The sequence below is a fragment of the Lucilia sericata genome, unplaced genomic scaffold (assembly GCF_015586225.1).
Source record: "Lucilia sericata isolate MDLA Ls3-8-SP2 unplaced genomic scaffold, ASM1558622v1 Contig000899F_arrow, whole genome shotgun sequence".
Taxonomy (NCBI): Eukaryota; Metazoa; Arthropoda; class Insecta; order Diptera; family Calliphoridae; genus Lucilia; species Lucilia sericata.
The window spans coordinates 37,133-64,257 of record NW_023994886.1 but is presented as its reverse complement, the minus strand read 5'-3'; the positions used below and the strand labels follow the sequence as shown (position 1 = coordinate 64,257).

The window sequence follows — 27,125 nt, the reverse complement described above, 5'->3', positions numbered from 1 at the left end:
TTATTTTTGGAAATGTATAAAGAGTCTAGAGAGCTTAATGCATATAGTTATTTTTTTTATTCATTATTATATTTTGTATACTGTTTTAAATAGAATGTTAAAAGTGTTTCAAGAAAATGCTTTTGCTTTTATTAATTTTATAGTTTAAGTAAAATTTTATTTAAGTTTATGTTATACTTAAGTTCTGTTTACACTGCCTAATAAATGTTGTCCCAAAATCCTTACAAAATTTCTATCCAATATTTTAATAAATTTATAAAAAAAATGTTTATATTTTCTTAAAGAAAGTTTTTGAAAGTTTTTTTTTTTTAATATACAAGCAACTTTTATAAAGAAATTTGTATATTTTTTAACACTTTCGAATTAATCAACATTATCACTTTAAAATTTAAAATTTTATTTTGGCACCTTATAAGTTTTTAAGCAAATAATTAATTTCTTCCCCAAGGGGGATCTTTAAAAATTGATCATTAAGCCAGTTCATAATGATGTATCAATGTCATAAACAATTAATTAGTAAAGAATTTAGAACCTTAATTAACGATTTTTTTTTATTTGAAATTAAAAAATTGTTTAGTTTTAAATATTTATTTGGTATTTTAAAAACTATAACATCGATGTTATCTGTTTACAGATTCCAAACGTTATAGTTTATTTTTTTTTCAAATACACCATTCTCTATTATTTTCTAATTAAATTATTTAGCATTATTTCTTTATATAATTTAATTAAGTAAAAGTTTCCGCTTATCGTTTCCCCATTAGAAAGCTAATGAACTCTCAACACAGTAAACCGGCTGCATAGTTCTAATATGTCTAAAAATGTAAGTACATAAAGTGTTACTACGTTAGGCCATACATACATTTAAAAATTAAAAAACAATTATTCCAAGAGTATTTTTCTGGTAGCGTTTTATAATTAACTTTCCCTTAAGGGAGTTTACACCCAAATTAGTTAGACATTCATTTACAGCGTTAAATTTGTTTAAATTGAAATTGCTTTAAATATTTAAACTCAATTTTATGTTAGTAAAGATCTCATAAATTGTAATTCCTTTTCTAGATTTGATAGAATCAATATGAAATGAAGACATTCCATTGCACTTGTTTATATACATAAATAATAAAAAGTGGAAAATGAGCGTGCATTAAATCTGGAAGGTGCAACATATTCAACCTAACCTGCGTTAGGCTAGGTTTTAACAGGTTACCAATGCTTGGGTCTTCGGTCCCTTTGTAAAAAAAAAAAACTTTAGAAAACAATAATAGAGATGGAAGAGACGGAAAGAATGGAGATATAAGAAATGGCTAACAAACTAAAGTTCACACTCACTTTGACAAATTGGTATATGAGTTTTTCTAATTGATCATACGATAGATTAGATATATCGTTGAAATAAGCCGACCACACAGTTCGGCAAGTAGAGGGGAAGACGAAATTTAAGCATTTACTTATATCTCCCTTACAAATTTTAAGTCATTGGTTCAGACTGCAGTATATGTATGAAATGGCTTAAATAAGATGGTTCAGCGAAATTACCTGACTCACTATGAGGTCAATTTGGCCTCTATACGATGCTTCCAGGTGAAGCTTATTATTAAGCTTTCGCAGGGAACAGATAAGAATGCTGATATCAGTCATAGTGGGAAACTGTACTATTGGCAATCACGCCAGAAAAATAAGCCCTAATAATGAGGTGGAAGAGGAAATAATACCTCACCTACTCTGCTGTTGACGATCACTCAATGAAAGCAGAAAATATTGTTTTGGCTTTGCTGCTCTATCTTGTTTGGTTGAGCTATCTGGGATATGCCTTAATAATATCCTAAATTTTATGAATCTAACCGACTGGTTTAAATCTGGAAGTAGTGAGTAATACTTAATGGACTCCTATGACCACTAAGGTATCACAACGGTACCGCGATTGGGTGGACCCATGTGAGCCACTAATGATTGAGTGGCTATCCGTCTTACCTAAACCTAGAGTTCGGTTTCGAGCCGTTACTAGGGCTGGATAATTTTAGAGAAGATGGGCTAACGTCTTATCTTTATCCACATTCTAACAACTTCTGCAGAAATCATTATATGGAATACCAATACGTCTAACCAAATTTACAGTGACCAGTAATGATAAATACAAGCTTTCCTAGTTTGTAGTCTACAAAGACCAATGAGATAGGTACATGGGTCCATATGAGACCACGCTCTAGCAAGTGTGCAAGATGATCGAAAAGTTATATTCAAGAATGCAATAACTTGTGAAAATCTAGAGCTTTGTTTAGAACAAATCAGTAATTTTTAAGACAGTGTATCCTCAGATCTGCACTTTTAAAATATCTCTGATGTGATAAACAGAAGTGGGTCCTTTGCTTTCGAAACTTTATGTATTCAACATACAAATTCCAACAATTTTGCTTTCGAATCGAGTTATAGAATTACCCGCCGTGGTGATCTTGACTCTAAACCTTATTAAACTATGTATCATTCCGTAAGTTCGAATTTTTCGAACATTGCATCACATCACTTTCCAGTTTTACTTTGAAAAGTAACAGCAGAAAACATAAAATTTAATTGTTCGAATTTCAAAACTATTGGTGGTTAAACGTAATATTTAAATGAGTTTGCAGTAATTCGAAGATGTTAGAAAATTCTAATTTTTCGAAAATCCTTAAATTTCGTAAAAAAATTTGACCTTAGACTTAAATTTTTTGCATTTTGCTGTGATTTTTCAAAATTCGAACTTAATTTCGAATTTTTCGAAAATCAAAAATATTGCCAAAATGTAATTTTTACTTAAATTTTTGAATGAAATTTGTGTCTATAATTAAATATGCCACATTTTTAGTCATGTTCGAAAAAATTAAAGTTCGAATTTTCAAAAATATTGCTAATTGTCTTGAAGTTTGACTGAATATAATAAAGTTTAACTGAATATAACTAGGTTTTATCAGAGAAATTATACTTTCTTAGGAAATCAATTCAGTAACTGATCTGTTTTTATTCCTCTCTCCTGCTGTTTTCTCTTTTTCTGTTTTCTTCTAGTGTTTATTTCTCTATCCTTGGATATTCATACTCTATGAAGAGAATCAAAATGAACCTCCAAGTGAACTAGCACCTTTTTATGGTGCATAACCTTCTGCGGTTAAAAATTGCAATCTCCATCTGAATTAAACCAATTCTATAATAGACATTGTTTTTACATTTTTTAGCTTAAATTTAAATGTTGTTAAGTTTGTGAAATTTGTTTAAAAGTAATGTTTTAAGTTGATTTATTTTATTTTTAATAACATTAAATGTTTTACTGTTTATGCATTTGTTTATTTTAATTCTGTATAAATTTGTTTAGCGTGTTTAACTTTTTTAATTGTTTTAAACAAAAAGTTTTTTATTTAAAAAAATTTTTAATATTTAAAATTTAGTTGGACCAAATTTTAAAACTTGAAATTTAAGTTATACTCGTATCATCATTTCATATTTTTTTGATTTATCACTTACAACTACAGTTCCTTTGGGGAAAATCATGTTTTTTTAGACTGTGTAAACAGTTTTAAGTATAAATAATAATTTAATAAAGTTTTTACTTATTTTGTATAGATAAAGGTTTTCTTTTTTTTCTGTTTCTTAATTTCATTCTTGCAATTCAATCTTTTTAATAGACTACTAAGTAGTGGTTTTTAAAAGAAATCAATAAATATAAGTACAATAATTAAGTATTTAATTAGAGAGCGTTTTAGAGAGACTTTAAGTAAGTTTGGAAAGAGAATGTTTTATTTTGTTTTCTTTAAATATTTAAGTTAGGTTTACAAAAAAAGTATATAAGAATTAAAAATAATAATTTTATAGCTTAAATTTAAATATAAGTATGAGATTTTTGTTTTTATATAAAGTGGCTTTTAATTGTTTTTTTTTTTACTTTAAGCAGAGTTATAAAAAATGTTTTCTTTTTTAAGATTTTCATTAAGTATTTAGTTATGTATTTATTATGTAAATGTAAGTAGTATATAATATAACTGTGTATATATGTATATGTAAGTATAATTTTGTTTTTTTTAGTAATATTTTCTTGTAATTTTTAAATTTTTTGTTAATATATTTAAGAGAGCTTAAGTTGTTGTAATTTCTTTTTATTTTAAATCTTTGTATGTATATATTTTGTTATTAATTAATGTATAATTGTTACTTTTTTTGTTACAAACATATGTTGTTGTTATTTTTAATTTTTTTTAATATATATAAATATATGTAAGAAAAAGATAATTATAGGTTGTTGTTGTTATATTATTAAATATGTAAGAGTACAAGCAGGTGCAGTATTTTATTTTGTATATTTTGTTTTGTTTAATTGTTAATAATTCTTTTCGTCATGGATTAAATATGCGTCTGTCTGCTCTCTTTAATTATTTTTTTCTGTTACACGTTTTTATATAACTTTTTTTTTGTTTGTTATACTTGTTTTTTTTTTTTTGTTTTAATTTGCAAATAGTTAAAAATGTTTTTCATAGAAAATCAGGGTTAAAGATCAATGGTATTAAGCTAATACATAAAATAGTAGTAATAATATAAATTCGTTTGAATAATAAATTATTAAAAAAATACCTACAATATAAATATTGTTTAGTTATTATTATATATTAGAAAAATTTGCACGATCACACTTAAACTTGGTGATAAGAAAAAAAATTGTGTATAATTCATATTCATTTTATGACTTTTGCTGTAAATATTAATGGATTTTTAAACGATTTTTCTTAATAATTAAGACATTTAAGTTGACTGGCAAACTAAGTAGAAAGTTGGGAATGAGCAAAGCTTTAGATAATAAAATTGTTATAAATATAAAATATGTATAAAAAAATAAATTCGTTTAAAAAAAAAAATTTTTAAAATATCGATAAATAATATAAAATGAGCTAGTAAAGTTGTTATTTTGTCGTAGAAGATTTTCGATTTGCGAGTTAATAGGAATTATCAACAAATAGACGAAAACATTGTTTTGAACTTTAATGAAACAAAACAAATATGACATCAAAGTCATATTTATTGTTTATAAAGTATTATAAAAACTGCGATAGCTAGCTATTTGTTAGCATATTAACATTCATCATTTATTGCTTTTAAAGTTCAAACTTTGAATTGATATTAGAAAACTTGTTTTAATCAGAATGAAATCAAAACACTCTTGTTTAAATGTTATATGAAAATTACCCAAAAAAAACGTAAATAATATTTATATAAAATAGTGCTTTGTACTTTACCTAATGAGTTTACGGAATCATTTCAAATATTTAATAAAAATAACAAAAAATCAAATTTTTTTAAAAGGAAATAAGATTTTTGTTCAAAATTGAAACTGTTTTTCAAAGTCTTCGAAACAAAAACTAAATAACATCAATCAGACCCTTTTAAAAAGAACTTCTAGTATTAGAAGTTGACCATTTAAGTAATTTTTGCTTCAAAGTAACAATTTTCAATTTTGATAATATAAGAAAGATATCAGAAAGGCTGTCAGTCTCTTAGATGGTCATGTATTCAACTGGACAAAAAGAAATTTTAAGAATTTTGTTTCGCACTTAACACTGTAATTTAAAACAGCACAGATTTACCCTTAGGAAAAGTAATACATAATTTCAGAATAATTAGAAATTTTCTAATAGTAAAAACAACAAAAGTTTTAACATCTTCGGGGCAAAACAATTTTCCAAAAATAACAACTTTAAATTTAAAAAATACACAATAAAAAGTATTAATCTTAAGTAATTATTTAAAGAATTTAAGCAATAAAATTAATTAAAATTAAAAACAATCTTTAACTCTGATTTTTTACGTTTTGAAAGCCCTTAATGCGACTATATAATTATAATTATTATTATTTTTTTTTAATTTTTTGTTAATGTGCAGTATTCAATTTATGAAAAAAGAAAAAAATAATTCGATTTGATTTTCCTAATTTGTTTTTTGTTTCTTTTGCATCACTTTTTTTTTGGTTCATATCGAAATTATTTTTTTGGGTTAGTTTAATCTAGTTCATTTTAAAAACCATTTACCACTATTTATTTGTTCCTCTGATCACTACCATTTAGGCAAGATGCAGCGGCCGCAGAACTAGGCGATGAGATTCTTTGACTTTGAAACTCAGCAGCATTCGATGATGATGATGGCGACGTCGTATTTTCATTAATCGTTTGCTTAGCACTACCACTACTTTCTCCTCCACCTCCTGCTCCACCAGCAGCACTCGCACTAGTTGTTGAATCACCTTCGGTGGTTGTTTGTGAACTGCTAGTGTTGTTTTTTGAGTCCTTTAACAAATTACTTTTACTACCCTCGCCCATGGCCAAACGTTGCATTTGTCGTATAACGGTGGCGGCCAAGTAGGCCTGCTTCCAACGGGATTTGGCGAAATTCTTTTTGAGTTGTTCTGAAACCGTGGCGTGAATATTTTTATTGCCGGCTGCATTGCCTGAGATCCAAGGGTGTGCTAGCGCTTGTTTGCAGTTGAAACGTTTCTCAACATTAACACACATTAAGTGTCGTATGAAATCCTTAGCCGAATCACTGATTTCATCCCAGTAGGGTGAATCGAATTCAAATTCGCCCTTTAAGATTTGGGCAAATAGATTGGCATCATTCTCATCGTAAAATGGCGGATAGCCGCAGAGGAGAATGTACGAGATGACACCTATACTCCAAATATCCACTGCTTTGCCGTAAGGCTTTTGGGCCAGCACTTCGGGGGCCACGTAGCCGGGTGTGCCACAGGCTGTGGCCATTATACCGGAATCCTCCATTTTCGAGAGACCAAAATCACTTATCATAATCTTGCTATCATCGTCGGGACTGTAGAAAAGTAAATTTTCCGGCTTCAAGTCTCTGTGCACCACTCCCTGCTCGTGCATATAGTCGACGGCTTCGAGGATTTGTCGTATCAAGTCTGAGGCATCCTTTTCGGTATAGGAACCCTTTTCCACAATACGATCGAATAGTTCACCTCCGGTCACTAGTTCCATGACCAGATAGATTTTTGATTTATCTTCATACGTTTCATATAGTTGCACTATATTTGGGTGTGTTAATCTGTTGTTACCAGTGGAATCTGTTGCAGCGGCATTATCATTCTGATGATTGGCACTGAATCTTCTCAACACACGTATTTCATTTTCTAACGATTCCTCTTTGCCCTTCAGCGCTTTTTTATCGATTATTTTTACCGCATAGTGTTTGCCAGGTTCGTCTTTGCTCTCCGCCAAGCGTACCTCAGAAAATGCCCCTGTACCCAGTAGGCCATGTAAATTGTACTTATCCTCTATTGGTATGGTTTTGTTTAATTCCTTAATTTCCTTGGCCTTACTTTTCTTGGCCGAATCCTTTTTGCCAAATAACGGCATATCGCTACACTTTTGCACTTATTCTGCTTGTAACAAAATTCCTTCGGAATCCTCTTTCCTTTTTTCTAAGAGGATGATGGGGAAGTGTTGCTTTCTTTCGTTTTTGTTCTCTTCAGATGTTCTTGCTTGTTTCTTTTTTTTTTCTTTTAAAATTCACTTAAAAATCTCTAACATTTTATTTTTTGTATATTGCTTTGTATTAACGTTTTTAATGCAATTCCGTTCGTTTATTTCATTCGCTTTTGCTTACATTTATTTCATATTACACACTTATTTCGTTAATTTTCTATAATTCCAATAAATTTTCCTCTAATTGGAATAATAAAATTTTTCTAATTGCAAAAAATTAACTTTTTTTCTCTGTAAAATTTTCCTTTTTTTCGTACGTCACACACACAGAAAAAACGGTAAATCTCTCATCCGCGCAGCATATACTCAATAAAGGCAAATAAACACTGATGCAAAGTGTATTAACAGAGTGGAGTCATAGCCCAGCTGCTTAGTTTTTTAGCGTAAAAATAACAAAAACATCAGCAAAATTGTGACAGATTGTTGGCTTAAAACAAAAACAACAGGCTCATTTTGACAGTTCGATAGTGAGTAACAAAAACAAGTTGCCTGTGTTTTTTGTAGATGTTTGTCATACAACCAGTTCTGTCATCGCTTTATTAATACACTTTGTAAAAGCTGAGCCAAAAGCGGCGTTTCTGCAACTTTTGGTCGGCGGCTTGATATAAAAAGTAAATGTCGCGTAAATTTAAACAGTGGAAATTTTTCATAAGAAAATAGCGCTTGTTATATAGGTATCAATAACAGTGTGTTATATAGAAAATAGTTTCTATTAAATTTTCTCTGTAGAAAATTGAAATTATAACAGTTTTTTATTGAAAACTTTTTGTTGTTTTCCGTAAAAAATATATTTCTTGAGATACGTTCACAATTTTGCTAAAAATCTCAATGATATTTATAATTCGCTATAAAATTGGTGATGTAAAAATATGTATAAGATTTTATTTTACACAATATTATATACTATAAGGAAAAAGTTTCAATTAAATGATATTAAAAATAATACCCCATTTACACATACACGAAATCTAGTACTTATGAGATTTCAAGCCAAATCTAGTTGATTTTAACTAGATTTCCCATACAAAACAAAATCTATTTCGTAACTAGATTTCGTTAAAATCTACTCAAAATCTAATAGTTTTTAGTGATGCAACTCTGTTTTTCCCTAAATAATACTAAAAAATACGACGCTACACAAGAAAAAAGAGCAAACAAAATAAACAAAAAAAATTTAAATGTCGACAAAATTTTTATAAATTGAAAAACGTGAATGAAAAGTTAATCTAAAATAAAAGGTAATGTTATATTCAAATATCTATTTTTTATTATAAATAAAATTTGAATAAATTTCCCATTTTTCCTTCTTATTTTTTATATCACACACTTTTTCCAGAAATATTAGAAAAAAAATGAAATCTTCCTAAATGTCAAGAAGAGTAAGTGTAAACGGTTTAGATTTGCAAAAGGATTTTAAATGAAATCTACTAGATTTCGTGTATGTGTAAATGAGGTATAATACTACGTTCACACTTTCCTGTTTTTTGAACATAATTTTTTTCAAAAACACTTCATACATTTTTCATGTTTAAAAACATCTCATTTCATGGGAAAACATTTCAAAGCTAAATATTACGATAATTTAATATATAAACTGTTGTGTTTAAATTTATTGGGTTATTTTCTAAATCACTTTAAAAACATGACAGTGTGAACGTTGTATAAAACAATGATAAAATGTAAACGTATAATTTTAAATAAATAATAATTCGCGATTTTTAGCACACATTAAGCGGTATTTATCAAATACAAGACACTTTGAGCAGTTCTGTATTGCCAACTCATAATTATTAAGAACAGTTGTAAATATTCGTATTATTTGAACTTTTTGCGAATCATAGCAACTGTTTATATACATATTTAAAAAAAACGTCTTTTCTAATCAGAAGTTTTAGTGGTCTAATAGGAAATACACAAAAATATATTTTGTATACTATTTAGTGTTTGGAAAAAGAAAAAAAATATTTATTAAGACAAGATTTCCGCAATACGAATTTGATTATTGCAGCAACAATTTTTTTCTTCTAAATAATAACTCCGGTTCCACCTAAAAAAATACTGTTACTCCATATCCTACATTGAATACCGTAACTTATGCGAATGTTGTCCTTGATCAAAACTCAAACATCGCTCCAGCTTATTTGTTGGTTTTTCCTCTTAAATCTGTTATAGTTACCCCTATTACAAATACCCATACTCCTGAAATAACTCCTTTCCCGTCAACTTCGTCTAATGTTACAACAAACATAAGCCTCTGAAAACCATTCCTTCTAGAAGACTATATTTGCAACCCGTTTTGCTCTTGATACAACCGTAAATTATGTTGATTACCATATTAAGAGTAATATGGGCATGGAATTGTATAATGATGTCTAAATCTTTAATTAAGATCAATGCTCGTAATAGAGCATCATTTACGATTATTGTTCCTGATAGCATTTTTGACCGCTTAATTTTCAGACTCTATAAAGTGGATCCTCATAGATAGTAGAGTCGATTAAGCAATGCCTTTTGAAGAACATTTTCTTAAGACCCCAGATTTTTTTTGGATCCAAAGAGAAATTTTTATTTAAATTCATTCTATTGAATTAAATTAAAAATCCTAAACAATTCAAAATGAAATAGATTGAATGAACGTTTATGCATTTTAAATTTAAATAACAATTTTTAATTTTAATTAAATTCATATCCATAAAAAATAATTTTCATGCGTATTAATTCAATGGAAAATAAAGCTTTCATATTATTTATAAATTAAAACGGTTGAAGATTAATCTTTGATTTTCAAGGAATTATGTTGAAAATGTAGCATTTAATAAACTAAAAAAATAAAAATGTGCATAGCACATGTCTAATTTTTTCATGACAAAGTTGTCAGAACAATTGTTGAGACAACATTCTCTTGATTACAAACGCCATTTTATTGTAAAATTTGAATAGAATTTTGTTTTTGTGCAATTAAAATAGTTTTTAACATCACTTTCTGTGAAATTAGTGTTTATTTACATAATTTGTTTTCAATTTTAATTATTTTATAAAATATAGTGTAATTTTAGTAAAATTATCTGTGAGTTGTCGTGATAAAATCAGCATTTTGTTTCCCCTATGCATACATAAACAAAAAATGACAATTGTTCTGCCGACGTTTTGTTACGTGCTGTGATAAATATTTGTCTAATATAGACATAACTAGTTTTTGGTAAATATCTGAAATTTTTAACGTTTTTCTAATAGTATATTTGCCATTTTCGCATGACCGATTTCTTTTTGAAAAAAAATCGCTATATTTTAAAACTTGGCAACTCTGTTTTATAATTTCTTTTTCTTCTCTCTTTCACTTGCTTCGAAATATTACTCTCCCGTGATGTTAATTTTACATAACATTTTTTATGACAACAGATTTTGGTTTCTTTTAATTTTTATTTTCACATCAGTTTCTAATAATTTCAATGAACGTTCTGACGAATTGACAGTGCTATTTCTTAGATATAACGCGTATTTTCATTTACACTTCGTTAACCAAAGTAACATGTTTTAAATTTAAGTGAAATTAATAAATAGAAAAAAGTTCAAAGTCCAGCAAATGATTTAATAATAAAAACAACGAGTCATTGTCAAGGTTTCTTCAGAAATAATTTTATTGTTGTAGTTCTAAAAAACAAGTATTGCAGACAACGCTACTATTGCTGACACATTGGTGACGTCAAATATTGAAATTTCATAATTGTGCAATCTTTTCCCAGATACTAGACGAGACAGTGTGCAAAACAAATTGTTTTTATTGGAAAACAGTTGAAGTGTAATCCATTGAATATTATTGAGTGATATCTTAGCTATAAAAAATTAATTTAGTTCGAGTTATTAAACTACAAATGTAAGTATCAATATATCTATGCTGTAAATTGATTGATTAACGCTTCTGAGGGACACAAATCTGATAACAAATCATTGTTGGGTGTCTGCTGATTTGCAAATTAAAAATTTTTATTTGTTTACTGATAACGCGTTATTATAGAATTCATAAAAAACAACTCACATGGCAAAATATATTAGCCGGAACGTTTATGACTCTATTTCTTCTTCATATGTATATTAAATAATGTTTGTTTTTTTTTCATTATTTTTCCTTCCTGAAATGAAATGTGTGCTTCGGACGTTGGGAGAAATTTATTTTTTACATAATGGCAGATTAATCTATAAAGAATCAAATATCGAAGGAAGATAGAGAATAGATAAGATTTTTCTTATCTCTTATCAATTTATCGTGGAATTTACCACTTTTCTCCTCTAGCTATTTAACATTCTCATAAAACCTTATTTAGGTCCAAACTAGTATTGTCCCTATACCGGTGAAAGCTCCAATCAAACAATTGAAAGGCAAGGTAAGAACCTTGACCTAAATGATAGTGCTATAAAGTTAAATCACCAGTTTGCCACTATTAAGGAATGATATTTGATAGATTCCATAATCAGTTATGGAGTAGAAAATTGGATTGTAGGATATCAAAGGCCTTATGGCCAAGCCTTGATGAAAAGGCAACCAAAGTACTTAAATGGAAGGGACATGAATGTCAAACCACCCGTTTGCTTCTATTAAAGAATCTGCAAAATAACCAGTCATGGAGAAGTAAATTGGATAAAAGGATATCAACGGCATTATTTCCTAAGCTTGAGGCAAAGGTATTGGACTGGATAGATGTTGTCTAAGGATTCTGTAGGGGCTTAGCATTTTGGATATGACTATACCGGACTTCTTCTGGCAACGCGAATCAGCTATACACATTTGAGCATTTAAATTGCTATTGTCCTAGATTACATGGTCTCAGGGAAAATGTCTAGGAAGTAGTAGAATTAGGATTTATCAGAGCAATTTGTCGTTCATTCTGTTGGAGGATACAATTAAGTTTCAGATCCTCTATAATAGGTATTACTTTCTTCGTCTGATTCTGACTACTTTCTTCCTTTTATATTTTGCTATAGAAACTATTGTTTCATCTTTTACTTCTCAAATATCTTCTTATCGTAGGTAAGGACATACATATATGTATATTCATGCAATGATAATTTTCCTCAGAAATATTTCTCAAAATTCCAATATAAAAATGTTTACTCTAGTACAAATAATCATGATTACGTATAAGGGTATTCCCCTAACATTGGTTACACGTTTTTCTGTTCTGTGGTGGGTTATGATAAACATTCTTAATTAATCTTTAAATAAAGAAAGCCACCGTTGAAGCGTTCTATCTTAATTATTAACGAATTGAGTCATTCATTCATTCTCGTAAGAATCCATAAATATAAATATTGAAAATTATTTCTAAGAATTTTCAAGAAATTTTTTTAAATAAAGTCTATTGTAACTTAAGGTTTATTTACATTTGCTTCCAGACTCTCGAAACAGTATGTCTAGCCACAATAGAACACATCTCTTACGCTTGGTTAAGAATCTTAATCATCAAATAAGAAACAGTTCGTTTTCTGCCACAAAAGCTGAGAATAAAATTAAACAATTTCAAACAAAACATGTAAGTTTTAATAAATAAAGTGTAACAAATAATTTGTAATATAAGTTCCCATTTTCTTTTGCAGTTTGAAGAAATTCAAATACCCGTACCCTGGGGACATATAGCGGGAAAATGGTATGGTCCCAAACATGAACGTCCTCTTGTGGGTCTTCATGGTTGGCAAGATAATGCTGGCACCTTTGATACTTTGGCTCCTTTCTTGCCTTCAAATATGTCATTTCTAGCTTTAGATATGCCGGGTCATGGCCTCTCCTCTTGGCTACCCATGGGCATGCATTATCATTCGTTGGATTATGTCACTTTGATAAGACGCATAATGGAAGAATTTAAATGGGATAAGATCTCATTAATGGGTCATTCGATGAGTTCTATTAATTCATTTGTTTTCACCGCCTTACTACCCGATAAAGTGGACATGTTAATTGGTTTGGATGTGTTAAAGCCTATAACTCGTTCAGCCAACAAAATTATCGACAATTATGCCGAACGTATTGAGGCTAGTTTGAAGGTGGAGCGCAGAATACGCGATAAAACTGAGCCTCCTTGTTATGAATGGGATCAACTGGTGGAGCGTTTGCATATGGGTAGTGAAAAATCAGTGGATTTGGAGACCTGTAAATATTTGTTGCAACGTAATACAAAACCTTCACAACATGAACCTCACAAATACTATTTCTCGCGTGACAGCCGCCTGAAAACCTCCCTATTTTATGCATTTTCCCAAGATGTTCCCGTGCAAATGGCCAAACGTATCAAATGTCCACATTTGTTTATTAAGGCTCTACAGGGACCCTACTACGAGAAAAAGGAATATTATGATGAGGTTTTAAGCATTTTAAAACAAAATCCTAAATTCGAGTACCATGAAGTAGATGGTACACACCACGTTCACCTCAACGAACCAGAGAAAGTAGCGAAAATTATTAATTCATTTTTACACAAATATAAGTTGTAAGCAATAACATGAGACTGGACAACAAGGATATTATTGTACTTGTTTTAATGTTAATAGTATAAGTTTTAGTTTTTTTTCGTTTTTTTAGTTTTTATTAACAATAATAAAAATGTTATTTAATTTATACATTGACCGAAAATTAGAGAATTTGCGGTATTTTATATATATATATATATAAAGCACTATTTATAAGAATTCATTTATTCCTGCATGGCCTCCACAGCCCTATCATCTTCACAGGTTATTAAACAATCATCATATGTCCATTTGGGATAGACACGCTTGAAGAGATACATAAAGACTGTGTCATAAGAACGTAATTGACCATCAAAGTAACACTTCATGTGACCATGAGTACCCAAAGATTCCTTAATGTGACCTAAACGACCACACTTGGTGCGTAGTTTGACGGGTTTAAAGTAATCAACATCCTCTTTGTTGAAGAACATGTAACGTATGGTGGCCGATTTACGATTAATACGCATGGGATGACCACTCAAAACTACACGTTTCAAAATAATACGATCTGGATTGCAAGAAAGCAAACAACCTCTGGCTACCATAGCTAGGGTGGAATCAGGATTTGTCTTAAAAGCCAGCACAGGGGCAGGAGGAAATTGTATGGGAGCATAAAATGTAGCACAGACAGTGGTGTGAGGTCTGAAGTAACGTTCAAACTAGAAACAAAGGATATTTAATTAGTTACATGATTTGAGCTTTCCTAAGTCTACCTCTTTACCTTGTGTTTATCACCGTTGGTATGCTGACTGAATATGGGATTCACCACAAATCTTCTATAGCCGCATTGTATAATAAGTCTTTCTTTTGATTTAATGGGCATTTCCGAATCGGGCATACGTTTCAGCACCACATTCATGACGGACATTTGATGCTCGTGTGGCAATATGCCATAAACTATAACATTATCAGTTTGTTGAGCCGATTTGAAAGCAGTCCATTTGCTGGCTGGCACATTGGCCACATGAATGGTAATATACCATCCAGGCTGTAAGTTATAAAAAGAAATTAACTTTATTTTTATTGCGATTATAATTGTTAGTTAAACTTACTACTGCGCCATCGATCTCTTTGGCTTCATTGATGATACGTCGTTTGGTACGATCGAAATTTTGAAATTGATAAATGCGTGCATAATCACTGGGTAAATTTTCTTTGGGATCCCAAGGAGATGTTCTAAAAGTTTAAAAGATAGAAAAAGTTAGTAACAACTATTTATCACCAATCTAATAACATTTTGTAACCGAATTTTTAGGGCAATTAAAAGCTTCTTCAGGAGGTCATTTTTATATTTATACATTTTAACAAAACATACCTGAATGACTCCAATCCTCTAAACTTTTGGAATCTTGTACGAGCTGGTACATCTAAAGGTGTATCGATTTCATCGGGCCACATTTCATCAATACGAGCCTCCTTAAGTTTTTTCATAGTTTCACGTTCTTCATGGAAGTCCATTTGTAAATCATATTTTTCATCATTTATAGCAGCATCTGATACAGAGGCGGTGTCAACATATTCCTCCGTGTCGGATTCAGGTTTTTCAAATTCACCATCAAATGATTTGTTTTCACACGACATGAATTCATCTTCATCATTATCTTCGTCTTCATCATCATCCTCCTCATCATCGTCATCCATATCCTCATCTTCATTGTCATCATCATCAGCCTCTACTGTTTCTATGTCGGGAATCCAGGCAGCCTGGTAAGCACTGTAACCCTTAGGGACACGTTTAATCAATTTCATTTTCTTGGTTTCCAATTGAGATTGGGCAATTTCTTCTTCCGTTGGCCAAGTCTGTTCAGCATCCATGGGATCTGGTATATTCTCGGTTTGTAGAGAGGTTTGTTTATTGGGATCAGCCTTAGCCACTACACGTACTTCGGGTAACATTTCTTGATTACGTGATTTATCTAGTTTATAGGGATCCTGAGGAGCATCAATTTGCGACATTTGGAAATCACCCAAACCAGCAATATGCACTAAACCATTTACATCTAAAGGAGTACCACGCAAAAAGCCGGTAACTTTTAGCAAGCCTTCATCTTCGGCAGGGTTGGGATTGGGTATAAATTCCACATGATCACCAAATAGATGGGGACGATTATTGCGATTGTAAACAATGTTTTTCTTTTGACCACCAATACGTCTCAACACATTTAAACCTAAAAATACATTAAATTTTAGAAAACTTTTCGATTTTTTAAAATTTGTTTACCTTACCTTCTGGATTTGTATCCAATTGCATTATTTTCTCTTTAGGCAGCAATTTAGAAATGAATTTCTGAGCTGCCGCTTTAGCAGCTGAACGACGTTTAGGATTAAGGGATTCCAAATCCATTAAGGCTACCACTGGTGTTGGTATAGTTTGAGCCGAGATCATATTGTAAATACGATGTCCCCACTTATCGAAAACTTCATCTTCGCCCATAGCGGCCGAGGTTAACATTAAAGTAGTATCACATACTTTTAAATAATCCAATATGGCCAACTCATTGCCTCTACCCACGGGAGGTATAACAAAGGCAAATCTTTGCTTGAAACGTGGCAAATTAATATAAGTCACACCGGAGGCAGTGCGTTCCACAACAGCTTCCTCATCACAATTTTCTAAAATACTAAGGGCGGAACGGGGATCGACCTGCAAGTGCATGGGCAATATGCACACCAAAAAGGGAGCGGTGTTTTGACCACCCAATTGACGCTTCACAGCCAAAGCTTCCTCACGTTTGTTTTTACGCAGCTGCAAAATAAATTAATCGCAATTTTAACCATTTGCGTGGAATGGCTTCTAATTAGCACAACATACCTGATTCATTTGATTGCGTCTCTGTTCCTTACGCTGGACTTGCTTGTGTTTATGACTGATGGTCGTATTCGATACCTTGCCTGAAATTTCATTTAAATTTTTATAAAAATTCCCAATTTCAATAAACTATAATGAACTTACCTTTGAGGGCAATATCAATGGCGCCTTTGGAACGATGTCTGCCCGTTTTATGGGACTTGTTGGCCTGTTTTAACGGCCCAGGCCGATGAAATACATGATCCGCCATAATTCCTTACACTTTTCAACAATTTTCTATATATTTAATTGTATTTTATTAGACTTTTTCAAAATTTTTCTTTTAGAATTATGGAAGCACATGTGTTTTCGTTTTCAAATTTTATTTAAGAAGAACAAGCACACGCAACAGAGATGTGTGAGTGTGTTTACAAATGTCACAGAATGAAAACAAAGAAAAATAGTGTGAGACAATTGTCAAGAAAACAAATTAAATGAGACAGGGTGCTTCTGCTATAGTTTATTTTGTTTGATAGAGTTAATACCGTTATTTTTGAAAATATTTGTGGAGTTTTTAAGTAAATTTGAATAGTTTGCTAGTAGGCAAATAAATTAATATTTAAAATATGTTTCGATAAATAAAAAATTCATTAATATTTGTTTATGATTAGTTGTATTTATAAATTAAATGTTTTTTTTTTGTTATTTTAGAGCGGGTTTTTGAGATGGTAATCAAATGCCAATTAATAATCAGATTAGTTAATCTAAAAATAAATTTAATCTTATGTTTGATGTTTTTGAGTACAAGATTAAACTTCGCAGTGTTGCCATACAAAACAACAGAAAACTTCACTGTTTGTTGTCAAAACAATGCATATTTTATAAAAAAGAAGAAGCTAAGATTTTGCACAGTGGTTGAGAAACACTTCATTTCGAAAAAAATTCGTAGTGTTTTGTTATTAGTATGTTATGTGCTTGTACGAAATGAGGAAAACCTGGGGCATAAGGAGAACCCGGAGCAACAGTCCCAAGCTTGCTAAATGGCTTTTTGACATGGGGCGTTGAGTACATTTAGAGGTCTAAAGGAATTAGTCATGCATTCATCCTTTCCGACAAGAATATCACAGATTTATTTCTTTTAGTTGGGTGTGTGTAATTGATTCTATATCCCCCTGTAAGAAAAAATGTGAGTTTAAACCTACACGACCAATATAGAATATTACATGCTGAAGTGTCAGCTATAAAAAAAGCTGTAAGTTGGATGAGATACTATAGGATATTTAACACGAATATTTGAATCTGTTGTATATCAATGTATACATCCACTCGGAGACCCAAAGGTCCATTGTGAATCCCTTTAATAAAGAACAAGGAGAAAACAAAAGAAGACAGAAGTGAGATGAGAAGAGTGAGATTTTCCCTCCAAAAAGAGAACAGAAAAAGGAAGTGGTCATGGAAGGGAAATACTTAATTGTCTGTTATCTGAAAATCCAAAAAATTCCCCTGATGAAGCCCATAATGTCGCCTAGGTTATACCCTGCTACATATCCAAGTTCATGGTGGAATCCTTTACCTAGCCATTTCAGTCTCAGACTATGTAATCTGGGACAGTGGCATAAAATATGCTATACTGTCTCCAGTTCTTCTTCGTCCTCACACAACCTCAAAAAATCCTGTGTGTTAATGATCCCATTACCCCTAAAGGCTCCAATTGAGCAGTGTCCGGTTATTACCTTTTATCTTCCGGTTATTATTCTTCTATCTAAAACTAAACAATTTTAATCCAGGTCCAAACCGAGAAAATGCTCTACTTCTACTGGATTAGTCCACAAATTCATTGGGTTTAGTGAAGTATGAGAGCCTGGACAGTTGAATATGTCGGGGTTATCATGGACTCTGAAGGCACGGTCTATGCGTAACCAGTAGCGTTGAGCATGTGTTGCTTCTTGATCTCTGTTGTGCCAGAGCAACTCTTGTCTTTTGCCGCAGGTTTCACCCTACTTCTGCTAAATGTGGCGGACGGTCGACCTCCAAGTATGACATTCACGCATTCATATCGAGGTTTAGAGAATACGTCTCTATGAATGTAGTTCAAAGCTGCAGTATACGAAGTATGATCTAAGCTATCCGGAATATAATATAGTATGCCGTCCTCGTATACACGATAGTCCTACTTGACATGCTTCAGGTGAGTTTAAAGTTGGGATGAGTTCTCCGGTGAAATCCCAGGAAAAAATGTTTAGTCAGATTGTCATTATATTCCTTGACTGGGAGACCTTTATATTTCCGTCGTAATAATTGATGTTTGAGCGATTTTATTGCATTAATATTGAAAATTACTAATTTATAAAAATTTATGATAAAATCAATAATGCAAGCTTTTCGATTGCTATTCAAACATTTATATTCTGACTCATTAAATCAAGATTTCATATAAAAAATACCTTATTTCAACTACTGGGAAAAAGGTCGCAAAAACTATTAGAAAAAACTACATGAATTGAATTATAAGAAAAAGATAAAAAAATAATGTTTTTGTTCATAATCTGGCACCATGAAGGCCGCTTGTGAACTCCCATGGTATAGTAGTTTTAATATAGTTTTTGTTATTGTACTTAGTTTCCACGTCACTGTCAATTTCTCAAGAAATCGAATCAATTAAAAGTTTGTCAAAATTTTTGTATGAATGAATTGTATACTACGCGTACTATTATAATATGAATTTAAGTAAATATAGGGTTTTTTAACTTTACTATGGGGATTTGGGTATTTAGTTTTGCACAAAATTTAGAAGTACAAAGCTTATAAAATTAAAAACCCTTAATATATTTAAATAATGAATAATTCTAGACTTCATATTAACATAGTACAGCTCTAAGGGCGGGGTTTTCTGATGAAGATAATATATGTTCTTTGTTTAAACCTAGTTTTATGGTCTCCACCAAAATCCAATGAGTTTTCTATGGTTCTCCACCATGTATCAAAGTAAAAGTAGGATTATAAATCCGAATGCATATGGTTAATATGGAACCTCGAAAAACCGTAACGAGGTACCGTTATCCGACGCCACACACCAAACCAATGCGGTAGTGAAACGTAAAACTCTAGAAGGCAGATCAAAAATCTATTTTTCATTTTAAAAAAGTTATGTTTACAAAAAAACTGTACATTGTTTATATTTTTGACTAAAAAGTTGGCAATACTAACAAAGTTAACTGCTCTTAAATAGGTTAGGTTCAGCAGATTGTATACTTAGAAAAGTATAACTTTACTTGGGTCCAAATTAGATCCCTTTGTAATGCCTGGAAAGAAAACAGATACGGAAAGGAGAAAGGAGCGATAGAGACAGTAATGTGTAGTATTTAAGAACTGAAAAATAAAAATAATAAAAAGAGATAGTAGCGAGCCTATAAGAGAAGTGAGGATCATAGTGTGTGATCATTTACACACCCATTTCGACAGTTTTAAGAATGCTAGAATACGTTCAAGTTGAACAGTTGATAGATCCGATAGATCAGAAAAATATGCCGACCCTATTGCCTGATGACGGATCGATTTAAGGGCCCGACAATTACACAGAAGATGAGTAATTGTTTCTTCTTCATTTTGACAGCTCCTACAGAAGTCATTGTATGGAAGACCAATGCGTCATGCATGTTTTCCGAACTTGGAATGACCAGTAAGAACACAGAGTGCTCTAATATGTAGGATTTTTTATGACGATCCATACAGGGCTATAGCAACTTAGCAGTCAAGCAAGTGTGTTCTTGAGACCACCGATCTTGAGCTAAACTAAAACAAATGTTGTATATTTGTTTCTTAATAGTCGCTAGGGGGACGCCGCAGAATTGGTCTATATCCAGTATGGCCATCCTCGTACCATCTTTCGCCAAGATATCAGCAATAGTGTTGTCCATTATATCCCCGTGTCCTTTGACCCAAACGAGGGTAATTCTTGAATGTCTCGCCATCTCGTTTAGAGACGCCCGGCAATCTTGGATAAGTTTTGATGCGGAGTAAACACCTATCAGGGATTTGATAGCGACTTGGCTGTTAGTATAGATTCTGATATCCCTATTGAATATCCGATAGTACCTAAGCCAATTAGATGCCCTTTTTATCGCAGAAATTTCCGCTTGCAAGATGGTGCATTCATCATTAAGTCGGAAATATATTCTTTCCAAATCCTTCAATGAAGATTCCACCGCCGACACCTATAGTTGTTTTAGAACCGTCTGTATACACATTTGGTCCGTCGACCCCTACAGGTGAAGGTTCATTATAATCAGGGATTATACTATACCGGAAGTTTCTCGTAATGCACGGTTCCGGAATACAGTAGTCAGAGTCAGAGACTGACTGCTCTTAAATACATAACTGAAAAACACAATCATCGGTTAAAGTCAGCATAAATTTGGTCCGAGTTTAATCTAACAGCAAGTTAAGCCTAGCTTAACTGAATAGTAAGAAACCCGCCCTGAAGAATTAAAACAAAACTCTAAAAATCCATTTCATAGATAATGAACACTGAAAGAAGATCTTTTCATCTCATTGAATGGTATGTTGCACCCGGGAATGTAACCTTGATGAACCGACCTCACCTTGGTGTATTGAAATCCTGGGAAATGGAGGTGCTACTAATACTTCTAGTCTGTCCGCACTAAAAACTAGAGGAGTCAAATTACTTATTTGTGTAGAGGTTTGACCAGAACAGCTATTTTATCTGATTCTGGGGGAGTCTGTGGTCCGAAGGATTAATCTTGCACTGGCTATTAGTGGTTTAATAAGAAAGTAGTGCTTTAATAAGAAAGGATTTTGACGCTGCTAACGATGCTGTACAGTATTCCGCGAGAACTATATGTTGGAAATGAGTTGATATCACAGGATCGGGATGCAGAATAAATTTGAGAACCCGCACTCCATCACCATACCATATGAATGTATGAGATGAATGTTCTCGGATTAAAGATCTTTGTGGCCTCCGGTAGCTTAGTGGTTAGTGTTATAGTCTGGTAGACCGGAGGTGTTGGGTTCGATTCCCACCTGAGGCATTGGTTAAGGAGTGCACAGCAGGCCCGATAGAGGTCAATGTGTATTACTTCAGATTTGATGTATGTATATACATCCTCCTTTCAAACTAATTAACTAACTGGGTGAAAAGGGCCCTCAGTTCTTCTCTATCAGCGCTCGAAAACCTTGATCAAAGTACAATATGTTAAAAAAGGTCTCCTTTATATCAAAATAGATAAAGTCCAAATAGAAGAAAAAGCTTTCCTAGAAATTCCTTATATAAAAACCCTAAGTAGTCGGTAATTATTTATTTATATTGACTTTTTAACTCAAGATTAATTAAGGAAGTGTTACGCATTTTTATTTATTATTTTTAAGTAACACGGTCAAAAAATATTAAATTTATAGTTAAATGAACTTAGGAAATTATTTAATTATACTATTTATGTATTTTGGAATTTTAGACTTAAATAAGTTGACTTTAACTTTAAAATATGACTTGCATATTTTATTGTGGTTGCAGTTCATTTAAATTAAATTAAAGTTTGCATTATGAAATAATAACTGAAATTAAATTAATTTAATATTTTATTTATTTGAATTTTTTTAAGTCATATATTTTGCAAGTATGTAAAGACGTGCAAATAAATGTTCATTATATATTAAAGTACCATTAAATGTTTACTTCCTTATTAAACTTGAAACACAGCAGCTAGAACATAAATACAAATGTTTGAAATTTTTTTTAAAATTTGAAATAAACTCTAGTACGTGTCTAATAGATAAATTGTTATGTTAACAGTAGCTATTTCTATTTAACGTTTTTTTTTTTTTGTTAATTTTTTCGTTTAAGGTTCATAAAAACCAAACTGTTTAAATTCTTATTAAATAGTTGATTTACGTACAAATTTCCAATGTCGTAGATATTGCCGTAGTCGTTTATAGTTAGCTTGGGGCAAATTGTATTTATTTTTTTTATTTATATTTAATTAAATTATTTATTTATTTGCTGACAAAACATACAAAAATGTTGCTACCTGTATTTGACATGTCATTCAACACTTCATTATTAACATTATTATTATTATTATTAAGTATTATTAGTTTTGTTCGTTTTTCTGTTTAATTCGTTTCATGTTAATTAATCATTTAGAACTATAAATAATTATTTATTTTAAATATTGTTGAGCAATAGTTGTACAAATTTTAAAAATTTTGCAAAATTTCAAAATTTTGATTAAAAAAAAAAATCTAAAAAAAATGTTTTAGAACGATTGCAAACAGAACTAGTTCAGATTCTTGAATATCTATGTATATTAACATGGCAATGTTAAAACTGCTTTTAGAATCTCTTCTCTGGAACTTTGTAGAGATTCCCAATTATCAAAAATTTCAATCAAACATGGGCAAGCCTTTATGAAATAAAGGTTCCATTATATTAGCGTCAATTTGCTCAAATTTTAATTACATATATTTACATTAACACATTATATGACATCCTCCTATTTTTTCAACATGCTTACACTAAAGATAAAACAGTAGGCTCATCAGTAGGAAGTATATATCCTACTTATTATTACTTAGACACCTACCGGTTTGGCCTCATTTCACGGTGTTACTTTTAAAAATTATTAGACGACTCACCAAAGTCCCTTTGTGCTTCTTACACTTCGGTGGCAATCATACATGATTCTGCCGGTTCATTTTGCTCAAATACTCGAGCTATTTAATCTCTGACCCTTGCCTTGTTTAACTTCCGAGATGTAAAAACATCACTTACGTTTATAACCACGCAAAAGGAATGAGACCTAGAGACCTAATCGGTATACCGAAAAACAAATCCATCAAATCACTGGTATCACTTGTATAAGATACCTTACATCAATCACACTTCTCATTCATCCGCGGGGTATCTTTTGTCTCGGCAACAGCAACATATAGACTTAGCCGTGTATCAGTCTTTTAACCAACATTCTCTTACCGCGAGTTGGGGTTTAAACCACAGCCACCACGTGTACCCCGAAGGGACCTATCCAATAACCGAGACAAGGCAAAGTCCAAAACTTCGCTCTGTGCGCCACCGGTTCCCGTGGTACTAGATTGTAAGGCTTCCTAGTTCGACCCCAGGTCAAATCATTCCAAGGATATCATCACCAGTTTATAGTCCAGGCAGAGGTATTTCTAGCATCTAGCAGAGGTATTTCTAGCATCTCTTTCTCCCCAGGGGGCAGGGGGATCAGCCAAAGCTTTTACTATTCTCTGGAAAGTATAAAATTCTCAATTCTTTCTAACTTGTTTAAATTCTGAGGATAGGAATTTATCAGGCCGGTAGAATGCACTCTCGATAGTATTAAAGTCTAAGACGGCACTGTTTGTATTTAGAGAGTACTTAAGGTCCGTATTGGGGTATAATTTAAAGTTCGGGTATAATGCCGTATAAACTAGTTGTCATGAACTAGAACAAGTTAGAGTGCTATATTCGGCTGAGCCGAATCTTAAATACCCTCCACCAGCTACTTTTATATTAATACTTTTCTAATTGATCAAATATTTGTAGAAATAAGTTTTCTCATATCTTAAATAGAAAAATCCCTAGATTCAAACAGCTCAAATCTATTACAATTCCAAGATTTATTGAACATTACCAACGCTTGGCGATTTTTATTAATTTGCATGTATGCATGTGTGTGAAAGATTTAAGGATTTTCAAAATACATATATATAATTTTGTTCTACACAAATTGATAATGCAACTATGTAGTTAAATACGGTTTTAGGGGCAGGACCTAGTATGGGAAATATGACCAATTATAGACCGATGGTAAAAAATTCTTTAAGCAAAACTTCTGGACATGAAAGCTATATTTCAGTAAAATTTTGTATCTATATCGTAATTTAGTAATAAGTAATGTGTGTTATGAACCGATCGTGCAAAAATCTTGAAATAGAATTTTTGTATCAATAGCTTTATTTGGTAATGAGTAATGTGCATTTAAGAGATTTTCGAAAGAGGACTTTGTATGGGAGCTATGACCAATTGTGTATATAAAAACAAAATTTCAAAATTCTGCATTTATATCATTATTTGGTAATGAATATTGTACGTTTAAGTAATTTTCTGGAGGGTGCCTAGTATGAGAGCTATGACCAAGTATGGACCGATCGTACAACAATTTTATAGTGTAATTTATGTATATAAGAGCAATATTTGTGCTAAATGTATGGATATCAATATTTTGTAATGAGTTATGTGCGTTTATGTGATTTTCGGGAGGGAACCTTGCATGGGAGCTATGACCAAGGATGGACCGATAGGAAAAAATTTTACAGTAATATTTCTATGCATATGAGCAATACCTGTACCAAATTGTATATGGATATCTTAATTTAGTAATGAGTTATGCGCGTTTAAGTGATTTTCGGGAAGGGACCTTGTATGGGAGCAATGACCTATTATGGACCGATCGGAAAAAAATTTCACAGTAATATTTCTGTTCATTTGATCAATACTTGTACCAAATTTTATATGGATATCTTAATTTAGTAATGAGTTATGCGCGTTTAAGTGATTTTCGGGAAGGGACATTGTATGGGAGCAATGACCAATTATGGACCGATCGGAAAAAAATTCCAGTAATGAGTTATGTGCGTTTAAGTGATTTTCGGTAGGGGACCTTGAGTGGGAGCTATGACCAGTTAAGAACCGATCGGAAAAAAATTTTACAGTAATATTTTTGTGCATATGAACAATACTTGTACCAAATTTTATACAGATATCTTAATTTAAGTGATTTTAGGGAAGAGATCTTGTATGGGAGCTATGATCAATAATGGACCGATCGGAAAAAAATTTCACAATAATATTTCTGTGCACATGATTAATACTTGTGCCAAATTTTATATGGATGTCTTATGTTAGTAATAAGTTATGCGCGTTTAAGTGATTTTCGGGAGGGGACCTTGTATGGGAGCTATGACCAATTATGGACCGATGGGAAAAAAAATGTTACAGTAATACTTCTGTATGTGAGGGCAATACTTGTACCAAATTTTATATAGATAACTTGATTTAGAAATGAATTATTTGCGTTTAAGTTATTTTCGGGAGGGGACCTTGTATGGGAGCTATGTCCAATTATGGACCGATCCAGAAAATTTTTTCTCTGAATGAATTCTATTGATATAACATTTTAATTTATAAAATTTTGTAAAGATTTCGACATTGTGACGGAAGTTATTAACAAAAAACCCATTTTCCGGGAATATGTACTTTTGTATGGGAGGTATATGAAATTGTGGACCGATTCTTGCAATTTTCAGCAGAAGTCAAGCTCTTGTGTAGAAACGAATGAGTGCTGATTTTCATGGAATTATCTTTCATAGTTTTCGAGAAAATTACATCAGAATGTGTAAAAAATGCTTATTTTTTTCGAGGTTGTTTCAAATTTTGATTCATAACTTTTCCCGGTGTGAACCGATTTTGCTCATTTTCAATACTAAACTGCCTAGGACAATAATAAATATTTTGGGTGAATTTCGTTAATTTTTGTTGCTTCGTGTTAACGTGAGAATGTTTTATACAGACAGACAGACAGACAGACAGACGGACGGACGGACGGACAGACGGACATAGCTAAATCGACTCAGAATTTCATAAGGTCCAAGAATATATATACTTTGTTGGGTCTCAATATTCATTTCTTGGTGTTACACACGGAATGACAAAGTTATATATACCCTCTATCACCACTGATGGTGGTGGAGGGTATAAAAAGCGTCACTTCGGCTACTTCTTGAAAAAGTTTAGAAGACTTCTGATCTTCTCAACAGTGAAGCTATTAGAACATCGCTTACTTTTTGTTTAACTAGCGTCCAATGAACCGTCTAGCCAAACAATTGGTCTGGTGGTATGTCCTTGATTCTGTTTAACTTGCTTCCAATTGATCTTGTAGCCAAGCAATTGGATCTGTATTTACCCCAGTGAGGACTGTTGGGAATTAACATTTTACTTAGACTCAATCGATCATGATTGAAGCTGAAATAATTACGTTTAAGCGGGCAATGAATTGGCTAGAGTTCTATCTAATAGATTTGTATTAATACTGATAGTTATATTCTATTAAATTCCTTATCCGGTGTGTATTTCATATCAAAACTAGTCTATTAAGGGCCAATCTTTAGGTGAAAGATTAGCGATTAAATTAAAATTAATCCTCGAAAGATGTTTTTGAGTACTCAATTAGTTAATTTTGTTTGCAAGTTTAAGCGCCCAGTGGAGGTGGTTGAATCTTAAGCACGAAATGCAAAAGTGT

General features: G+C 31.7%; 3 protein-coding genes across 3 annotated transcripts; 1 reads left to right on the top strand and 2 right to left on the bottom strand.

The window, feature by feature from the left end:
* Positions 1 to 4,332: 4,332 nt before the first annotated feature.
* Positions 4,333 to 7,855, bottom strand: LOC119608901 (calcium/calmodulin-dependent protein kinase type 1-like). The gene has a single exon (XM_037963477.1). The coding sequence runs from the start codon at positions 7,383 to 7,385 to the stop codon at positions 6,051 to 6,053; it is 1,335 nt and encodes a 444-aa protein (XP_037819405.1). The 5' UTR covers positions 7,386 to 7,855; the 3' UTR covers positions 4,333 to 6,050.
* Positions 7,856 to 10,927: 3,072 nt separating this feature from the next.
* On the top strand, positions 10,928 to 14,130 carry LOC119608899 (probable serine hydrolase). The gene is made up of 4 exons (XM_037963476.1): positions 10,928 to 11,133; positions 11,258 to 11,388; positions 12,906 to 13,042; positions 13,107 to 14,130. The coding sequence occupies exons 3-4, from the start codon at positions 12,920 to 12,922 to the stop codon at positions 13,995 to 13,997; spliced, it is 1,014 nt and encodes a 337-aa protein (XP_037819404.1). The 5' UTR covers positions 10,928 to 11,133; positions 11,258 to 11,388; positions 12,906 to 12,919; the 3' UTR covers positions 13,998 to 14,130.
* LOC119608898 (pre-rRNA-processing protein TSR1 homolog) lies at positions 14,067 to 17,246 on the bottom strand. Its single transcript, XM_037963475.1, has 7 exons — positions 16,969 to 17,246; positions 16,828 to 16,907; positions 16,242 to 16,761; positions 15,331 to 16,183; positions 15,068 to 15,191; positions 14,737 to 15,003; positions 14,067 to 14,674 (listed from the first exon to the last, which is right to left on the bottom strand). The coding sequence occupies exons 1-7, from the start codon at positions 17,072 to 17,074 to the stop codon at positions 14,198 to 14,200; spliced, it is 2,427 nt and encodes an 808-aa protein (XP_037819403.1). The 5' UTR covers positions 17,075 to 17,246; the 3' UTR covers positions 14,067 to 14,197.
* Positions 17,247 to 27,125: the final 9,879 nt, after the last annotated feature.